This window comes from Pteropus medius, unplaced genomic scaffold, assembly GCF_902729225.1.
Source record: "Pteropus medius unplaced genomic scaffold, Ma_sr-lr_union100, whole genome shotgun sequence".
Classification (NCBI taxonomy): Eukaryota; Metazoa; Chordata; class Mammalia; order Chiroptera; family Pteropodidae; genus Pteropus; species Pteropus medius.
The window spans coordinates 36,116,081-36,131,230 of record NW_024344378.1 but is presented as its reverse complement, the minus strand read 5'-3'; the positions used below and the strand labels follow the sequence as shown (position 1 = coordinate 36,131,230).

The following is a 15,150-nucleotide window of genomic DNA, read 5'->3' as shown; positions in this document are numbered from 1 at the left end:
CATCAGTCATTCTACCACTGGAGGGAGTCTGGTCACACATCCTTTGATGTGAATTTTACTCTAATAACTTCCTGTTCTTCACTGGGAATGAGTAAAACTCCTACCAAGAATATAAATTGGTTTAACATAATCTGATGGTTTTCAAGCTTTTTTTTTGTTTTCTTTTAAGTTTTTATTTTATTTTTGTTTTGTTTCATACCAACTAATAAAAATATATCATATCGCTATAGTCTTATCTAGGTCAAATAAATGAATCCAGAGGTCACATATGCTAGTATAGATCTATCCTAAGAAAAAAAATCATGAAAAAAAACTTTTAAATTAAGAACAGAGAAGCGCTCTGATGCAAATACCTACCCAAAGCAGGTATCAAAGTCACAAGGCACATGAAACAGCAAACAGTAGGTTTGAAGTAGAAGCTGAAAAGAGCTTGTAGAATTAAGGCTGACAATTATGTTACTGATGGGTTAGAAAAATATAAGCCTAGTATAGAGTACTGTAACTGTGATTGTAAAATTTATTGTCCTTTTAAAACTCAGAATTTACAGTTTCCATTGACTATACATGAAGCTGAAGTGACATAAGGATTTGCTAAATAAAATGCAACTGACATAAAAAAACAAATATTGGCAAAGAAAAGAAAAATAAAAAGCAGTTCATCTCAAGAATATATGTGGAGAATAATATTCCATTTACAATAATAATCATTAGTCTCTATTTTGCATGAATTGTGAGAAATGCTTTATGAGTAATACCTGGTTTAATTATTTTAACAATCTACAGGATCAACGTTATTATACCCATTTTACACGAGAAAGCTTGAGGCTAAACAAAAATTAAAGAATTTGCCTAAGGTAACAAGTGTCAATATTCTGTCAGAGGTCATTCTGATTCTAAAATGGTATTACCAGTAAGCTATATACATGTCAGTGAGACTGAGTAATGACTACCTTACAATCCTGTACTATGAAAGGTAACAGTTATGGGTACTCCTCTTAAATGTCTGCTTCAGAAAATGTCATTAAGGATTAGCTAATACAGCACCGTGCTACTAAGCATTTCCATGTTACTCTAGGTTTCCAAAGTTAAATTATTTTTAATTCACATGTCAATGAGCAATAAGAAGGAAGTCCCAACTGATTTATAATTTAAATGAATCAGATAATGTCTAAATTTTAAAAATTATCTTTTTAACTATGTAAAAAGGAGAATAGCTTATTATTTATCCTCCATAAAACTATTGTTAGAGACAAAGAGAAGGTAATTTGTCAGCTTCTGTCCGTGAAATTTTTTAAAACGTGTTCTCTTGCTATCATCACAAACTCCAGAAATTATAATCTAAGCAGTGATAAAATGACTTGATCATGGAAATAATACTTGTTAAGCTAGGAAATCTTGGGGATGGATTAAATACTAAACAACAAATTAATTTTGTTTTTTTCCCCTTATTATTATAACAAGAGTACAGGGAGCTTGGATAAATGTAAAACAACATATAGATCTTTCCTTTTCAGCAAGAAAAAAAACTTCTACATACATATGCATTATAAAATAGATGAAAAGTACAAGTAATGTAGAATTCGATGTATGAGGTCTAGGGCTGTTTTGTCTTATCATGAGGGTTAAAGTATCTATGTTAAGAAACAAACTGGAAATGGTGTCTCATATTACTGATGCTTGTATATGAGAAATTAATGTACTTTTCCCTTCATTTAAAAGCTACAATTAAAGTATGTTATATATGCAACCTGAGGATACTTCAGCACAGCAGAGATGGAGGAACAGAAAACACTCTTCTACTTGCAATAGAGATTATACAAACTACTAGATCTACAACACATCTACGACCACAAGTAACATCCAGGCAGGGACCATATACTAACAACTAAAGCACACATGCCTAAGATAAAAGCAAACATGAGATAATGTGTGTGTGTATAAGAACCCTCTTGCTTAATTCAAAAATTCAATTATATGACCACTTGGACTCTATTCCATATTCTTCACAGACTATTAAATCCTTTGAGAAACTACGAGAAAAAGAAACATTGTGAATTCTTGCTAATAATGTAAACATTAATTTATAAGAAAACAGGCAACTGACAGACAATGACACAAAGGAGGAGAGCCAAGAAAACCTAAGACATAATTATTTTTACCAACAACTATAGCTCCTAGTTGATGCAATATGCAAAAAATTATAAAATTAAAAACACCTACAAGTGGATAGGGTAAAAGAATGTATATTTAACAATATGTTATATTTTCTCCTTTTCTATTTTATTCTACTTCCAAGGAATTCATATTGCTCTCATTTTTTCACCATTGCCAGGCTAATAGTAGAGTAAAATAAAGTGAGAAAAGTAAAGAGCAAACAAGACAAATATATTTCTATGATCTTAAAATGATGAAAATACAGCATTTATTATGTGCTCAAGCACATAATAGATCCTCTGCTACATCATAATCTTTCTATGTTATACATTTATAGAAGTAAAAAAATGAGACCTGAGAAGAAGTGAAAGGAAGGAAGTGAAGGGAGCAAATAGCATCTATCTAGCTGAAAATTTAATGGAACATTTTTAAATTGATCTGTAAGAACAATTGTATTATCTCCTCTTAATTATATGAAGTCAACTTAACATTTTTAGAATTGACATGTAAAGTCACAAAATAAAAAATGAAGCATTTCACAACATCTCTACACAAGCTATTTCCAAATTTTACACATCTTTTAATAGAAGAGTTATCTCTTTGTATTTGTTGGTATAAGCTTTTTATAAAATGAAACCCTAGTCAATTAATCAATATTTAATCAATTAGAAGTGTAAATAATTAGTAATTTTCAGTTATTGTTTAGTACTAGCACCCTCCCCCATAATTAAATGTTACATAATTTGCTCATTTTTCAGGATTCATAATGGGAACTGAAACTAAAAAATATTACCAAAATAAAATATCCACCATTCTAGAAGAGACCACAAAAAAGTGCAGCATTAATTTTAGCACTCTACACTATTAACTCTGTAAAGTTCATAAAAAGTAAAAACGTTATTTTCCCGAATATCTTTAAAACATGGTAAAGGCAATTTTAAGTATTGAGATTACTGGGTTCTGAGGAACAACCATAAAGCCTATTTCCAATAACTGTAGTAATGAGCTTTTGATATAGCATTAAAGTAAATAAAAATGAAATGTACTTATTATTAGATTCTTGGTTTTCTGTCAAACCAACCTGGGAAAATCAAAATATTTATGATGGTAATATTACAAAAAGTCATTTCACAAAAGTATAAACTAAAACCCATATGACTTCCTATGTGGTATATTAAAAATAATCTTTACAGTCTAACAGTGCAAGCTTATATATAGAATACCAAAATAATGATTTTTAGATGCCATAAATATATGCAACTATTACTATGGTGACCAAAATAGTCTAAGGATTAAGAGAATATAAGCAGCTTTTGCAAGAGTACTTATTTATCCATATTACGCCTGTTACAGAAATTATTTAAAGTGACTTTGGCTTCAAAGAGCAATTATTCTGTCTCCTAAGTTTATTAATAAACAAATTCAGTGTTCAGTTGACCTAAACTGTACTGTACAGCAATGCCTAACCAAGTTATTACCGAATAAATGACTTTGGAAACAAGACCTCTGCTCTCTATTTGGATTACCTATTAAGATAAATTTTACGTTATTGTGATTCTAATAGTATCTCTACATAACACTGGCTAAAAACATTTTTAAATCACTGTTTCTCTATATAGTTAAACATTAATTTTATTTACAGCCCAAATTGTTCAGGTCATCTTGATAACACAAATTGTTTTTCCATTGTCAGATGTACAATTTCACAATTATTTGGCCAATCAATTACTAGTCAGATGACTTCCTTATAAATGAAGTGTTATTCCACATTACTGAGATAGCACTGACTCTCGAACTACTTCAACTAACATAGAAGCACTAGAACTACCCATATTGCACATAGCACTAGCTTATCTCTTTAACGCTCAGACTTGGGTTCAATTTCCTTCTTTAGGAGACTGCCAACTTTAACAATAGAATAAGCCATATAATATCAACGCACAATGGCGAATATTAGCTACATATTCTGAATCACAGCAGATATATTAGGCCACTTCCTTTACAGATTTTTGACAGTTTTTCTGAATCACAGCCCCAAACCACGAAGCTTGTGGCTGTCCTTGGTGCTGAAACGCACTCTTTCTGTCCCTTCACTAAAAAACAAAACAAAACCCCAAACAAAAAAAACACAACTGTCGTCTCAATCCCATTTTGAGAGGATAAAAAGAATTCTAAATTGTGTGTGTGGCGGGGGGGGGGTTTGTAGTTCTGAAGATGGGAGGTTTAAAATGGAACTGATAAGTTCGGCAAAGAATGCTAACTATGTGTGTGTGTGTGTGTGTCTGTGTGTGTGGGGCGGGGGGGGGAGGGTGCTAGAAACATCCAGAGGGCATTTCCCCTTCGATGCCGGCAAACCCAGGAAATAGGGACTGCGGCAAATATCAGAAACGCCTCGTTCACGGCCCTCGCCCGGGCAGCTCCACCGCCGGGGCCAGACGGGCGAGGATGGCCAGCGGCGCCGGAACCGGGAACGACGGCGACTTTCCGTGGCAACGGGCTAGCCCCGGGGTCCCATTGTTTATGGGGTCCGAGGAGAGGGCGAGTGGGCTGAGGGGAACCCTCACTTGCATTTATTTGCACAGAAAGGACAACAAAAGACTTGCCGCGGGTGCGGGCAGAGTCCGCGGAGCCGGAGCAGCCCCGGCGCCTGGCCCCGGGCTCGGCCCCTGTCTTTCTGGTCCCGGCCGCTCTTACCGTCCCGGTCGCACAGCTGAATGGCTTCCAGGCTGAGGTTTTTGATCACCTCCTCACAGGGGCTGGTGGGGCTGTTGAGGGCATGATCCAGGCGCGGAACCTCCATTTTTCTAACTCCCTCTCAAGCCCGCCCGCTTCGTATCCAGGCTCTCTCGGTGTACCGGGTGGGAGAGAAGGGAGGGAAAAGGGCAGGGAGTGGCGGAGGGAGGGGAGGAGGCCTGAGACGCTGAGAGTCCGAGGCTGAGTCTGCGGGCTAGAGAGCCAGGGCCGAGAAGACGGCTGTGGCAGAAGCGCCGGGGAGTGTGCGGCTCTGAGAAACCGAGAGAGCCCCGGCGCGAGGGCGGGAGGCGCGCGCTCCCGGCGGGGAGGAGACGCGGCGCGCGGGGAACGTGAGGGAAAAGGCGCGGCGCGCGCACGCGCGCGAGAGGACGCGCCCACCTGCTGGCGCGCGGCACTCCCCTCCCCTGCCCTTCCGCGCGCACGCGCCTCCGGTTGCCCTCGCGCCACGGCCCGCGCAACCCCGCGCGCGAGGCGTTGGACGGCAGAGCGCGCGGGAACGGCGGCGGCTGAGGGTGCCGCGCGCTCTCCTGGCCTTCGGTCCTGGTGAGGGCGATTTGGCGTTCTTTCCCCCCTCACAGTGTCAGTCGGAGCCCAGGTTGGCACTGCGGCGTCTGCACGGGGAGGTGACAGTGTGCAGGTTGGTGGTTTATTAAGGATTGGAAAAAATAAGGGTCCAGATCCTCTGTATCGGGTTTTGGAACCAGCGGGCTACTTTCGCGCGCTCAAGGTCCGGGGCTACTCGACGCCCATAGCCTTCTTGCTCAGCCTTGCGTTCTTCCGAAACAGCTGCGTCAGTGTGAAAACTGAGCGAAGTAATTGAGGAGTGGCAGAGTTTGGGGACAGAACCAAGCTCCCTCCCTCCCTCCTTTCCGACCGCGAAGGAGGTGGGGTGTGCAACAGTACCTTGCCCTTAGGAACATAGAAGGAACCTTTTCTACAGTGGAGAATGTGCTTCCTCAAGTTACCCTAAACTTGTCTGCTCACTGTTTTTAGTGACATTTAAAATTCTGCAGTGCACTTAGTAGAGATGCAACTGTTTTTAAAATAAAATAGATACAGATCACAGCCAATTGACCTCTGTCACCATATGCTTCTTTGGAATAGTTTTTAGTTTTGTTGCTATCTCAGAATCAACAGTAGTACCCCTCCCCCCATTCTTTTATTGTGTATGCTTAGTCGAAATTAAAGTTCCTTTTTATTGATTTTCTAATTCAAACAAATGTTAACCAATAAAGTAACAATTTGTATATAGATTGCTATATGCTGCCCTTTCTAGCCACGTCCATTTAGTCATAATATGACTAAACCTAGTTAATTGAAGCCTCATAAAATAGAAGGACCAGCTTACGGTAAAATAACCCTGAGAGAAAACTTGACACAACTGTGGAAGATAATTGGGTATCTTAAAGTGAAGTGTCTTCATTTTGAACTTAGGTATTAATGAAGACGGATCTCCTTGTAGTTTGAGAGAATTCAGGTAGGGGTGTCCCTAAGGAGAGGATAAATTATTACTTGTCAAGAAATATGACAAGATGGCACTTACTGGTGGATTTCCTGTGTTCCAAAGCCTGGCTCTGGAGGACTAGAAATTGATATTGTCAGGCCAACAACAATGGGTTCACCTTTCAGAGTGCTAGTATCAGATTTATAAATCTCAAAAGGAACTGGGTAAACTAGATTACCGATTTATTGATTTACAGGTGAAAAATATAACTCATGCTTATAATTAAAACTATAATTCATACAAATATTTATTAAGCACTTGCTATGTCCAAGGACAATATGCTAGATATTGGAAAATTTGAGTTCAAATCTATCAGGAAAGAAAGACATTGGAAAAGTAAAATTTTGATGTTTGTTATGAAAGAGAAAATATGGGAAATTGTGGAAGCACCAAAGTCTGGTTAGTCAGGAAAGCCTAACTTTTATTTTAAGGGAATGGGAAATTATTGAAAGGCTTTAAATGGCAAATTAGCATGATTGGATTTGTGGACCAGAATATCTGTGTCATGGGAAGAGGGGTAATGTTTTGAGAAGTACTAATGTGACTTTCTGGGTATAAGACCTATTCAATCCAAGACACCTTTTTGCCAAGGATTTAGATTACATAGGAAATAAAAAAGAGTTAATATTTGACTTTTGACATTCAATATAGGATTTTTTTTTTTTTTAAGCAAGCTGTTAGGCTTCAAATCAAAGCATTATCAAGAAATAAAATAGAAATTTTTTTACGGTTTGACATATTAAGGCTAGTTCTAGTGGTCCAAATGATAGTTTCTCCCATAGTGAAGACAAGATATACTAGTCCATCATAAAGACTTAGGTCGGAAATTATATAAGGAAGATGATGGCTATGAGATAGGTAAAGTGGAAGAAAATTCTATTCTCTATGGCTCAGGATTATGGAAAAAAGATAGAAGTGCTCGAGGAAGGCAACCAACAACATTTTTACTAACTCTCATCTTGAGGATATAAGGTAAGGGATTTTAGCTTTAGAAATATCCAGATAGGTATGGGAAAACTCAAGGACAGAAAATTTTTGTTGTAATTCTCAGATCTTTGGAAGGATATCACTTGGCCAGGCTGTTACCACATTCAGATAACCTTGAACAGGGCATCATAGTCAGAGGAAGAGCAGTTTACTTTCTGGAACTGCTGAAAGTTCCTTTGTACTCAGAAAGTAGCTGACTTGAGAGCTAGCAACTCTGCCATGAAGTCTGATGTTAAAAGAGCAAGGTGGTCTTCTAGTAAAAGCTCGAGGGTGGACTTTCTAGACCAGGGATGTCTAAAGTACCAAGAAGCTGGGACCTGTCATTCAGAGATGGCTACCAGGCCCTGACCAAACTGAGAAAGCACAAACCATGAGTTTCTCCAGCCACCAACTTCAAGTAAAAGACCAGAAGCAACTAGGCATACAAAGGATGTCGTCACCACAGAGACCAGAGTAGAGAAAAGACACTATTCAAATCCAGTAACCCTTTGTCCCAGTGCCTCAAGGTAATGGAAGCTCCCCTCTCCTGATATTCCCAAATACAATCTAAAATAGTATGTTGAGGAACGGTTGAAATCTGAAGGACTGAGAATCTTACCTAAAAAAAGATGAACTTTACCTAAAGGAACTAATTAAAATACTGATTGAACCTAGGTTCCTGGATTAAACCAAAACCACATATTCTCCCTCCCTTTTATATCAGTGAATGAGATTTCATGAACATGACCAAATCAGTTTTAGCTAAAATGAAAATTCTGCCTTTTCTTTTCATACCTAAGTTGCAGTGTAATTGCAGTCCACATACATTTAAATCATTTAACTGTTAGCTTGAGATACCCAATATTATAGTCAAAATACTATCAATCATTCAGGTTTCAACTCAAATGGTATATTCTCTCTAAAGATTATTCTCTCTACCAAAAATCTCATTTTATTTCCATGGGGCTTTATTTGTTTGTGGTTATCCACAGACACAATCACATTATGACTTATAATTTATTAGTATACATGAAGGACAAGATTTAAATTTGAAAAGGACCTTAAATATATCCTAATTCAATCCCCTATGCAGTGTTGAAGTTGTTTATCTTTTAATAGTAAATTAAAGTCATCATGAAATAATCCAAAGCCTTACTCATTCTGAGCCCAAACCTTCCTCCTATAAAGACAATACAAAGACCTTAATTTTCCCCTCTGTTGGTCATTCAAAATAATGATAATCTTCCTTCTGCTGCCTGCTGTATACAACTCTCTGGCTAAATATTCCTAGTTTTTTCAAACACTTCTGATATCACGTTGGTTTGCATCCCTCTCTCACTCTGGACGCTCTTAAGGATAGCTCAAATTTTCTTAAGAGTCAGTCCGTAGGTGAACATACCAGGTGTAGAATATAGTAAGAATGTGAAGAACAAAACAGTTGTCTATCACCATCTTTGCTCTATATGCCAGACATCTTGTAACAGCCCAGGAGCACATTAGCTTTTCTCAGTGATATCACTCTGCTCACACATCCTGAGTTAGCAATCAAATAAAACCTATACCTCTTCCATGAATGTTTCTTATTTCCCCTGTGATATTGTAAAATTTAAGCACATATTACAGTATTTACATAAAGAAGATACTCAGTACAATTTGCTGAATAATTTGATTGAACTTCAATACTTCGAACGTGTTTTATTATATTGCTGCAGCTAGCCTAGGATTTTGTCAAACCCAAAGAAAAAGTAGGTTACAGAGTTCTTTAGGTAAGCTTGTAAGTGCAGAAGTCATCCTTAGATGAACTACAGCCCTAGGCACAACCCAGTTTTTTTTTATGGGTAGGCAGACAAAAAGAACCAAAGCCAGAGGTAAAAGCAAACTCCCAAAAATGCATGGTAAATGGAGTGTGGTTTTTTCCTCTCATAACATTAGAACTTTGCCTAGGTCCTTATAACAAAAGGTAGGGTAAGAGAAAGCTCATGATTGACAGAGACAAACTTGAAAGCAACTCATGTTTTAAATTCTTTACTCAGATTCAAGTTGAGTAGTGTCTGGACATGTGAATATCAAATGAGATAATACATATGCAAGTGTTGGATGAACTGTAAGGCACCTCACAAAGATAGGGTATGGGACCCTAAGAATGTTATTAAGAAAGGTTATCTGGTTAATTTTACAGTACAAATTTCTAGAAATATTTAATAGCTATTTTAAAACATTAAGAACTTCTATATTTGGAATATCTTTATGGTTTTGTGTGTTGGGGCCCTTAAAAATTACATGAGATTATGTTTGCTTTTGGTTTTATCTCAGTGGCAGATTTTTGCCAAGTCCATAAACAAATGCTCAATATTGAATCTCTCCCCAACATTTGACTTCTACACTCCTAATCCTGTATCATCACATGATGGGAGAAGGTGGAGACCTATGATGACATGATCCATTACAAATTCATCAAAATTCCACTTGCTTGACAGTTCATTCAATGGCTATCAAAATTCCACTTGCTTGACAGTTCATTCAATGGCTATTGCAGACTTTTCTCTTTGAAACCCCCAGCTCCACACTCACTTTCAAATGATGACCTCTCCCTCTCTCCTGGAAAAAAAAATGAAGGCCAAGTGAGGATTCTCATTTGTTATCTTTAGCTCAGTAGGTCCTGGTAAAACGTGCTTCTTTTCCTTCCTTCATCTGTGCTTTCCATTCAGTGCTTGTATACAGCAGAATAAAATTAGCTTCCTATTTTTACCCCTTCCAGTTGCTTTGGTGTTTTTTTTTTTTTTTTTACTCTCATTTATTTTTCTTTAAAGATTGCCAGATCTCCTTAACTTTATAAAGTATCTTACTCCAACTGAACAGTTTCTATCCAATTTCTTAACATTCTAAGGTATGTAAGGAGCCCATTATAAATTGTGAAGTAGTATAAAAATGTTATTCATTACCTCCATTTCCTTTTAATCCTTATACAATTTATCATCTGTCTTCAACACTGATTCTTACTCTTCAAATGTCATCTTTGGATTTGGTGAGATTTTTTCACATCACCAAATATAAAGGCCTTTTATCATCTGCATCCTCTTTGATATTTCAGCAGTTTATTTCTGCTGAACTTCTGTAGCACCAAACCCTACTGGATCTCTTCCTACATGTGTGCTTAATGTTTATCAACTCTAGCTTCTAAGCTACCCTCTTGAGTATAGGTGTTCTTTAAAGTTCAGCCTCTGACATTATATTCTTCCCTGTTTAAAGCCATTTCCTCTGAGAATGCATGTATTCCCATGAATTTTAATGTCTTCTTAATGTTTAAATCCTCAGCTTATCATCAAATCCTTATCTCAAGTCCCTAACTATAAACAAAAGCCGTTGTCCTATTTCCAACTGATGAACATTTTTATTTACGTTCCCATAATCATTTCTAATTAATCAGTTCATCCCCAGAACTGATTGCCTTTTCTAATTTCCCTCATTATAGTCACTAGCAGCAGTATCATCTTAGTCACCCAGTATCATCCAACTTTCTGGTTTTCTCTTTTCCTCTTTATGTCAGACTATCCTCAAAAGAGTTAAAATTTTGCAATTTTTCTTGAATGTGTGATTTTCTTCCTGAATTATAAGTGCTACCATCACATTTAGGTTCTTATCATTTTGGTAAGATTATTGAAAATATCATGTACATATTCTTTCTACCTCCCTTTTTAAATCAATGCTGCTACTGAAATCAGCCCTTTAAAACATTGTGTTAATCAGAACTTGCTCAATTACAAAGGCTTCCTATTTTTGTTTCATAGTTAAAGGTGAGCTACTAAAGCTTTTTAGGCAAATTTATGACAATTGCAGTGGTATAGGAAGATTAATCTGCGTGTGTATCATAGGGTAAATGGAATGGAGGAAGACAGGAGTTTAGGAGATTATTATAGTTCAGGCGAGAACTTGCAAGGTGTTATAGACTAGGCCAGTAGAATTGGAAATGGAAAGGAAGCAATGATACTACACTATTTGTTTCTGAGATTTAAAAATCACAAAAAGGAGAGGTCTTTCAATATTCTGATATTTCGAAAGATTAAATTGTTCACTCAAATACTGATGGTTTTATTACTATAAATATTAACACTTCATGTCATATGACATATGAATCAAGAAAAATGTATTATACATACTTTTTCTATGTTTAAAACCCAATAGTTATTTTCCAATGATAAACAAGTAGACTAAGAACTAAAGCAACATCTAGTTTTTATATTTGTAAATAAACAAAGCTCAACTAAAAATGGCTCTCAGAATAGCATGTCTTGAAATACCCTCTGCAGTCACTAGTCGAAGTTTAAAAGGAGTTGGTGTTGAGAGGAAGAAATCTTGGGGGAGATGGAGAAGAAAGAACTTTTCTATAGTCTGGATCACTTTGATTGAGAGCCTTTCTCTTTTCTGGTCCTTCTCCTACTAGTCAGGTTGTATCACAATAGAATATTTTCAGAATGTGTTCAAATACATAGCCTTCTGTTAAGTACCATGGCATGGAATCTTGAAAATAAATTATATATGGTGATCAGAGTTGTAAGTATATAGCCATAATTCCTTTGCCACAAATTTTGGGTTCTTGGTTTCACAGATATGTCTTTCTAGTTTTGAGTTTTTCACCAGGTTCAAAACAAATTCACTTACATCTTTATACTACTGACAAACAGGATCTCTAGTCTAGTTCCCCTTGAACACGGCTCAGAACTGCTCTACTGAAATTCTGATTTAGTTAGTATCCTCTTAAATCTAACCACAGGTATTTTCTGATGAGTTTTTTTCTAGGATTTTTATCTCAGCAGAATTAGAGCTGTGACTTTTATAATAATTAACACATTTTGGTTCCCAAAAGTCTTTTGAAGCTAAAGAATGCCTGCAGGATCCCTATAAGCCCTCTCATTTTTCTGAACACCCAACCCTCTCTCAAATTGTAATATAACATCAGTGATGTTATATAGTTTGCATTTGCCATACACTCATTAGTATGATAGAAGCCTAATTCAACAACCATATCCTGCCTTGAGACTTTCTCTGTAATATTTGCGTAAACAAAACTACCACAATGCATTCAATTGGAACTTAACTCTCCCAACTCCATCCACATAAGGCCTGCTCCAAGACTCCATAAAGGGAAAAACTTCAGGGTAGGTAGAGGCTTATAAAAGATGTTACTCAGTAACATCTACTGAATGGTTATTCAGTGCTGTATATGTATGTATGTATGTATGCATGCATGAATGGAATCAATGCATATTATTGAGTGGCCGTTAGGTTTTCTGTGATAATACAAAGAGAGACACTGTCTATGCCAACGTCTACCTCTTCCCTAAGTTATTGCTGTTATTCTAGAATGCAGAGAAATGGAGTTGCTTCTGGTTAACTAATTTTATCATGAGAAGATAACATTATAAAAATTAGCACAGTAGCTACTCATAGGAGGGGGCTTCAACTAGAAAGTGGCAGTAGTGAACGCCATGGGGACAAATAACTATCACTTTATGCTCTTCTCAATAATGTCCCTATTGCTAGGACACACAAATTAGACTATTTATTGTTCTAATATGTGTTCATATTCATTGTATAATCATAAAGCTGTTAAATGCTTTAACAATTGGAAGTTGTTAAAGTTATTTACAGAAGAAAGCTCCAGAGTCAACATCATATGGAATCAAACATTTCCTTCCACTGTCAATGTTTTCCTACTTATCTTAGAGACACAAAACAGTTAATTCTTCTTCACATGACAGCCACATATATGATTCAAAACATCTTATCTCTTCTGATTTGTCTCTTCTCTGCTCTAAATCTTTCCCGATACTGCAGCTTGCCTCGAAGGATATTGAGTTCTTGCTTTCTTCTGAATATGCCTTAAAATTGTATACTTCTCTCCTGGAATATAATGCCCAGAACTAAGCAAAACAAATTGGGGGTGGTTTGATCACACTAAAGCAACTCATCTAAACTGATTACAAATTTGTGCTTTTACATAAATTACCAGTTCATTCACAGTAAAAATCTTTGATTATTTTTTGACAATGTATGGCTATTCATATTTGTGTAGTCCTTCACAGTAACTTTCATTTATTATGAAAGTTACCTTCTTGAAGTTTTGTATTTCTAAGCTGAAAGAAATGACTACAGGTCTCATTTTTACAAATCATGGATGATACTAAAGCTAATTATGCATAACATCAAAAATGAAGTAACTACTGCAGTGTAGTTACATTTTATGTAGTCTCTTGATTAGTCTATGGTCCTTAAGACCTTTAAATCAGGATATGTCATGAATCTTGATAATAAGATTTTCTATTTATGATAAGCACCATATAACCTCAAAGTATCTGTGGATTCACACATTTTGTGGGATAGATCATGGGCTAATCTTCCACGGTGTGGCAGGTGTTGACAGTCCATGAAATGAAATAAAGAAATTTTATTTCACACAGCAAACCTGACAGCCTTGTAAGGATTTAGTTGATGCTGCTATAATGATAAGGGAGATTATTTCTTTGTTCTCTCATGTGGTACCATACAGTCCCATATTGCATTTACTTTTTCCTACATAAAAATGTTGCTCAGCTAAAATGGTGATTTGACCATTTAAGATATCACAAAACTGAGGAATAAAGGACACTTAACATAGCCAAAGAGACTAAGTCTACAGAGACACTGTATAGAGAGTAAGCCTACAGAAAAGGTCCTACAATCCCAGGGAACCAGACTGATAACAAATATAAAATTAAATTCTAAGCCATCACCTAGCAAAACAGCTTTCTAAAACAGACTAGGCACATTTGGTTTCAACCTTGCCATACATCACATTCTGTTTCCCTGGTTTCTGTTCCATATTACTTTACTGTCTTACATTTACAAATCAATTATTCTTTCTAGGTCTTTTTCTGTCTTTTTTATAGCATAATAGCCAGATGCCCCTGTGAGGTAGAGGGAGGAGGAAAGAGAATAACAACAAAAGAAAAACAAATATGATGTTCAGTGGGACCATTATAGGTCCTCATTAGTCAGTGTCAAAGGATGTCTTGATGTGTGACCCCAAACAACTGTTTACTTCAGAAAATATATCAGTATGTATTCAGTCAAACTAATTTATCTGGTGTTACGTGAACAAATCAATCATCCAATTTGTTTTATACTTTTAAAGTACTTTTGTGAATATCTTATTGAAATCTTGCTAAAGTTTCTTAAAACACAACTCATAGTGACATTGTTCTTGTCTTCATAAGAGGCTGTGAATATATAGTAGTAGATGGTATACATGATTCTGATCTCATCTACTAATGAGCAGCAAAATCCTTATGATCAAAACCTATGATTGATTTTTTTCTTCTGCCTACTCACATGCAGATTTAATTTGGATATATTAGTTTCTATTTCAAGGCTCTTGTCTTTTTCACTCCTAAAGCTTCAGTGCCTTTATCAAGATAATGGCTTCTAAATGATTTCAAAGGGTAAACTTATGGAATTGTTTATACAGCTGAGTTATAAAGTAATTTAAAGCTTTCAAGTTTTATCCTTGACCCCTGACTAGATCTGTCTGCTTCTGTTCCTCAACTCTCCAGACTATAAAAGCTAAGTCAGTTAAAAACACCTTTTCTTTCTTTCTTTTTTTCTTTCTTGTTTACTCTCTTCCCTTCCCTTCCCTTCCCTTCCCTTCCCTTCCCTTTTCTTTTTTCTTTTCTTTTCTTTTTTCTTTTCTTTTCTTTTCTTTTCTTTTCTTTTCTTTTCTTTTCTTTTCTTTTCTT

The 15,150-nt window shown here is 36.4% G+C and overlaps 1 protein-coding gene across 1 annotated transcript in view; it reads right to left on the bottom strand.

Annotated features, from left to right (window-relative positions):
* PHYHIPL (phytanoyl-CoA 2-hydroxylase interacting protein like) overlaps positions 1-5,211 on the bottom strand; it is a 51,031-nt gene extending 45,820 nt beyond the window's left edge. Inside the window, exon 1 of the mRNA XM_039871861.1 lies at positions 4,849-5,211. Coding sequence (XP_039727795.1) covers positions 4,849-4,954 — 106 coding nt within the window. The 5' untranslated portion in view covers positions 4,955-5,211. The remainder of the gene's footprint in view (positions 1-4,848) is intronic.
* Positions 5,212-15,150: the final 9,939 nt, after the last annotated feature.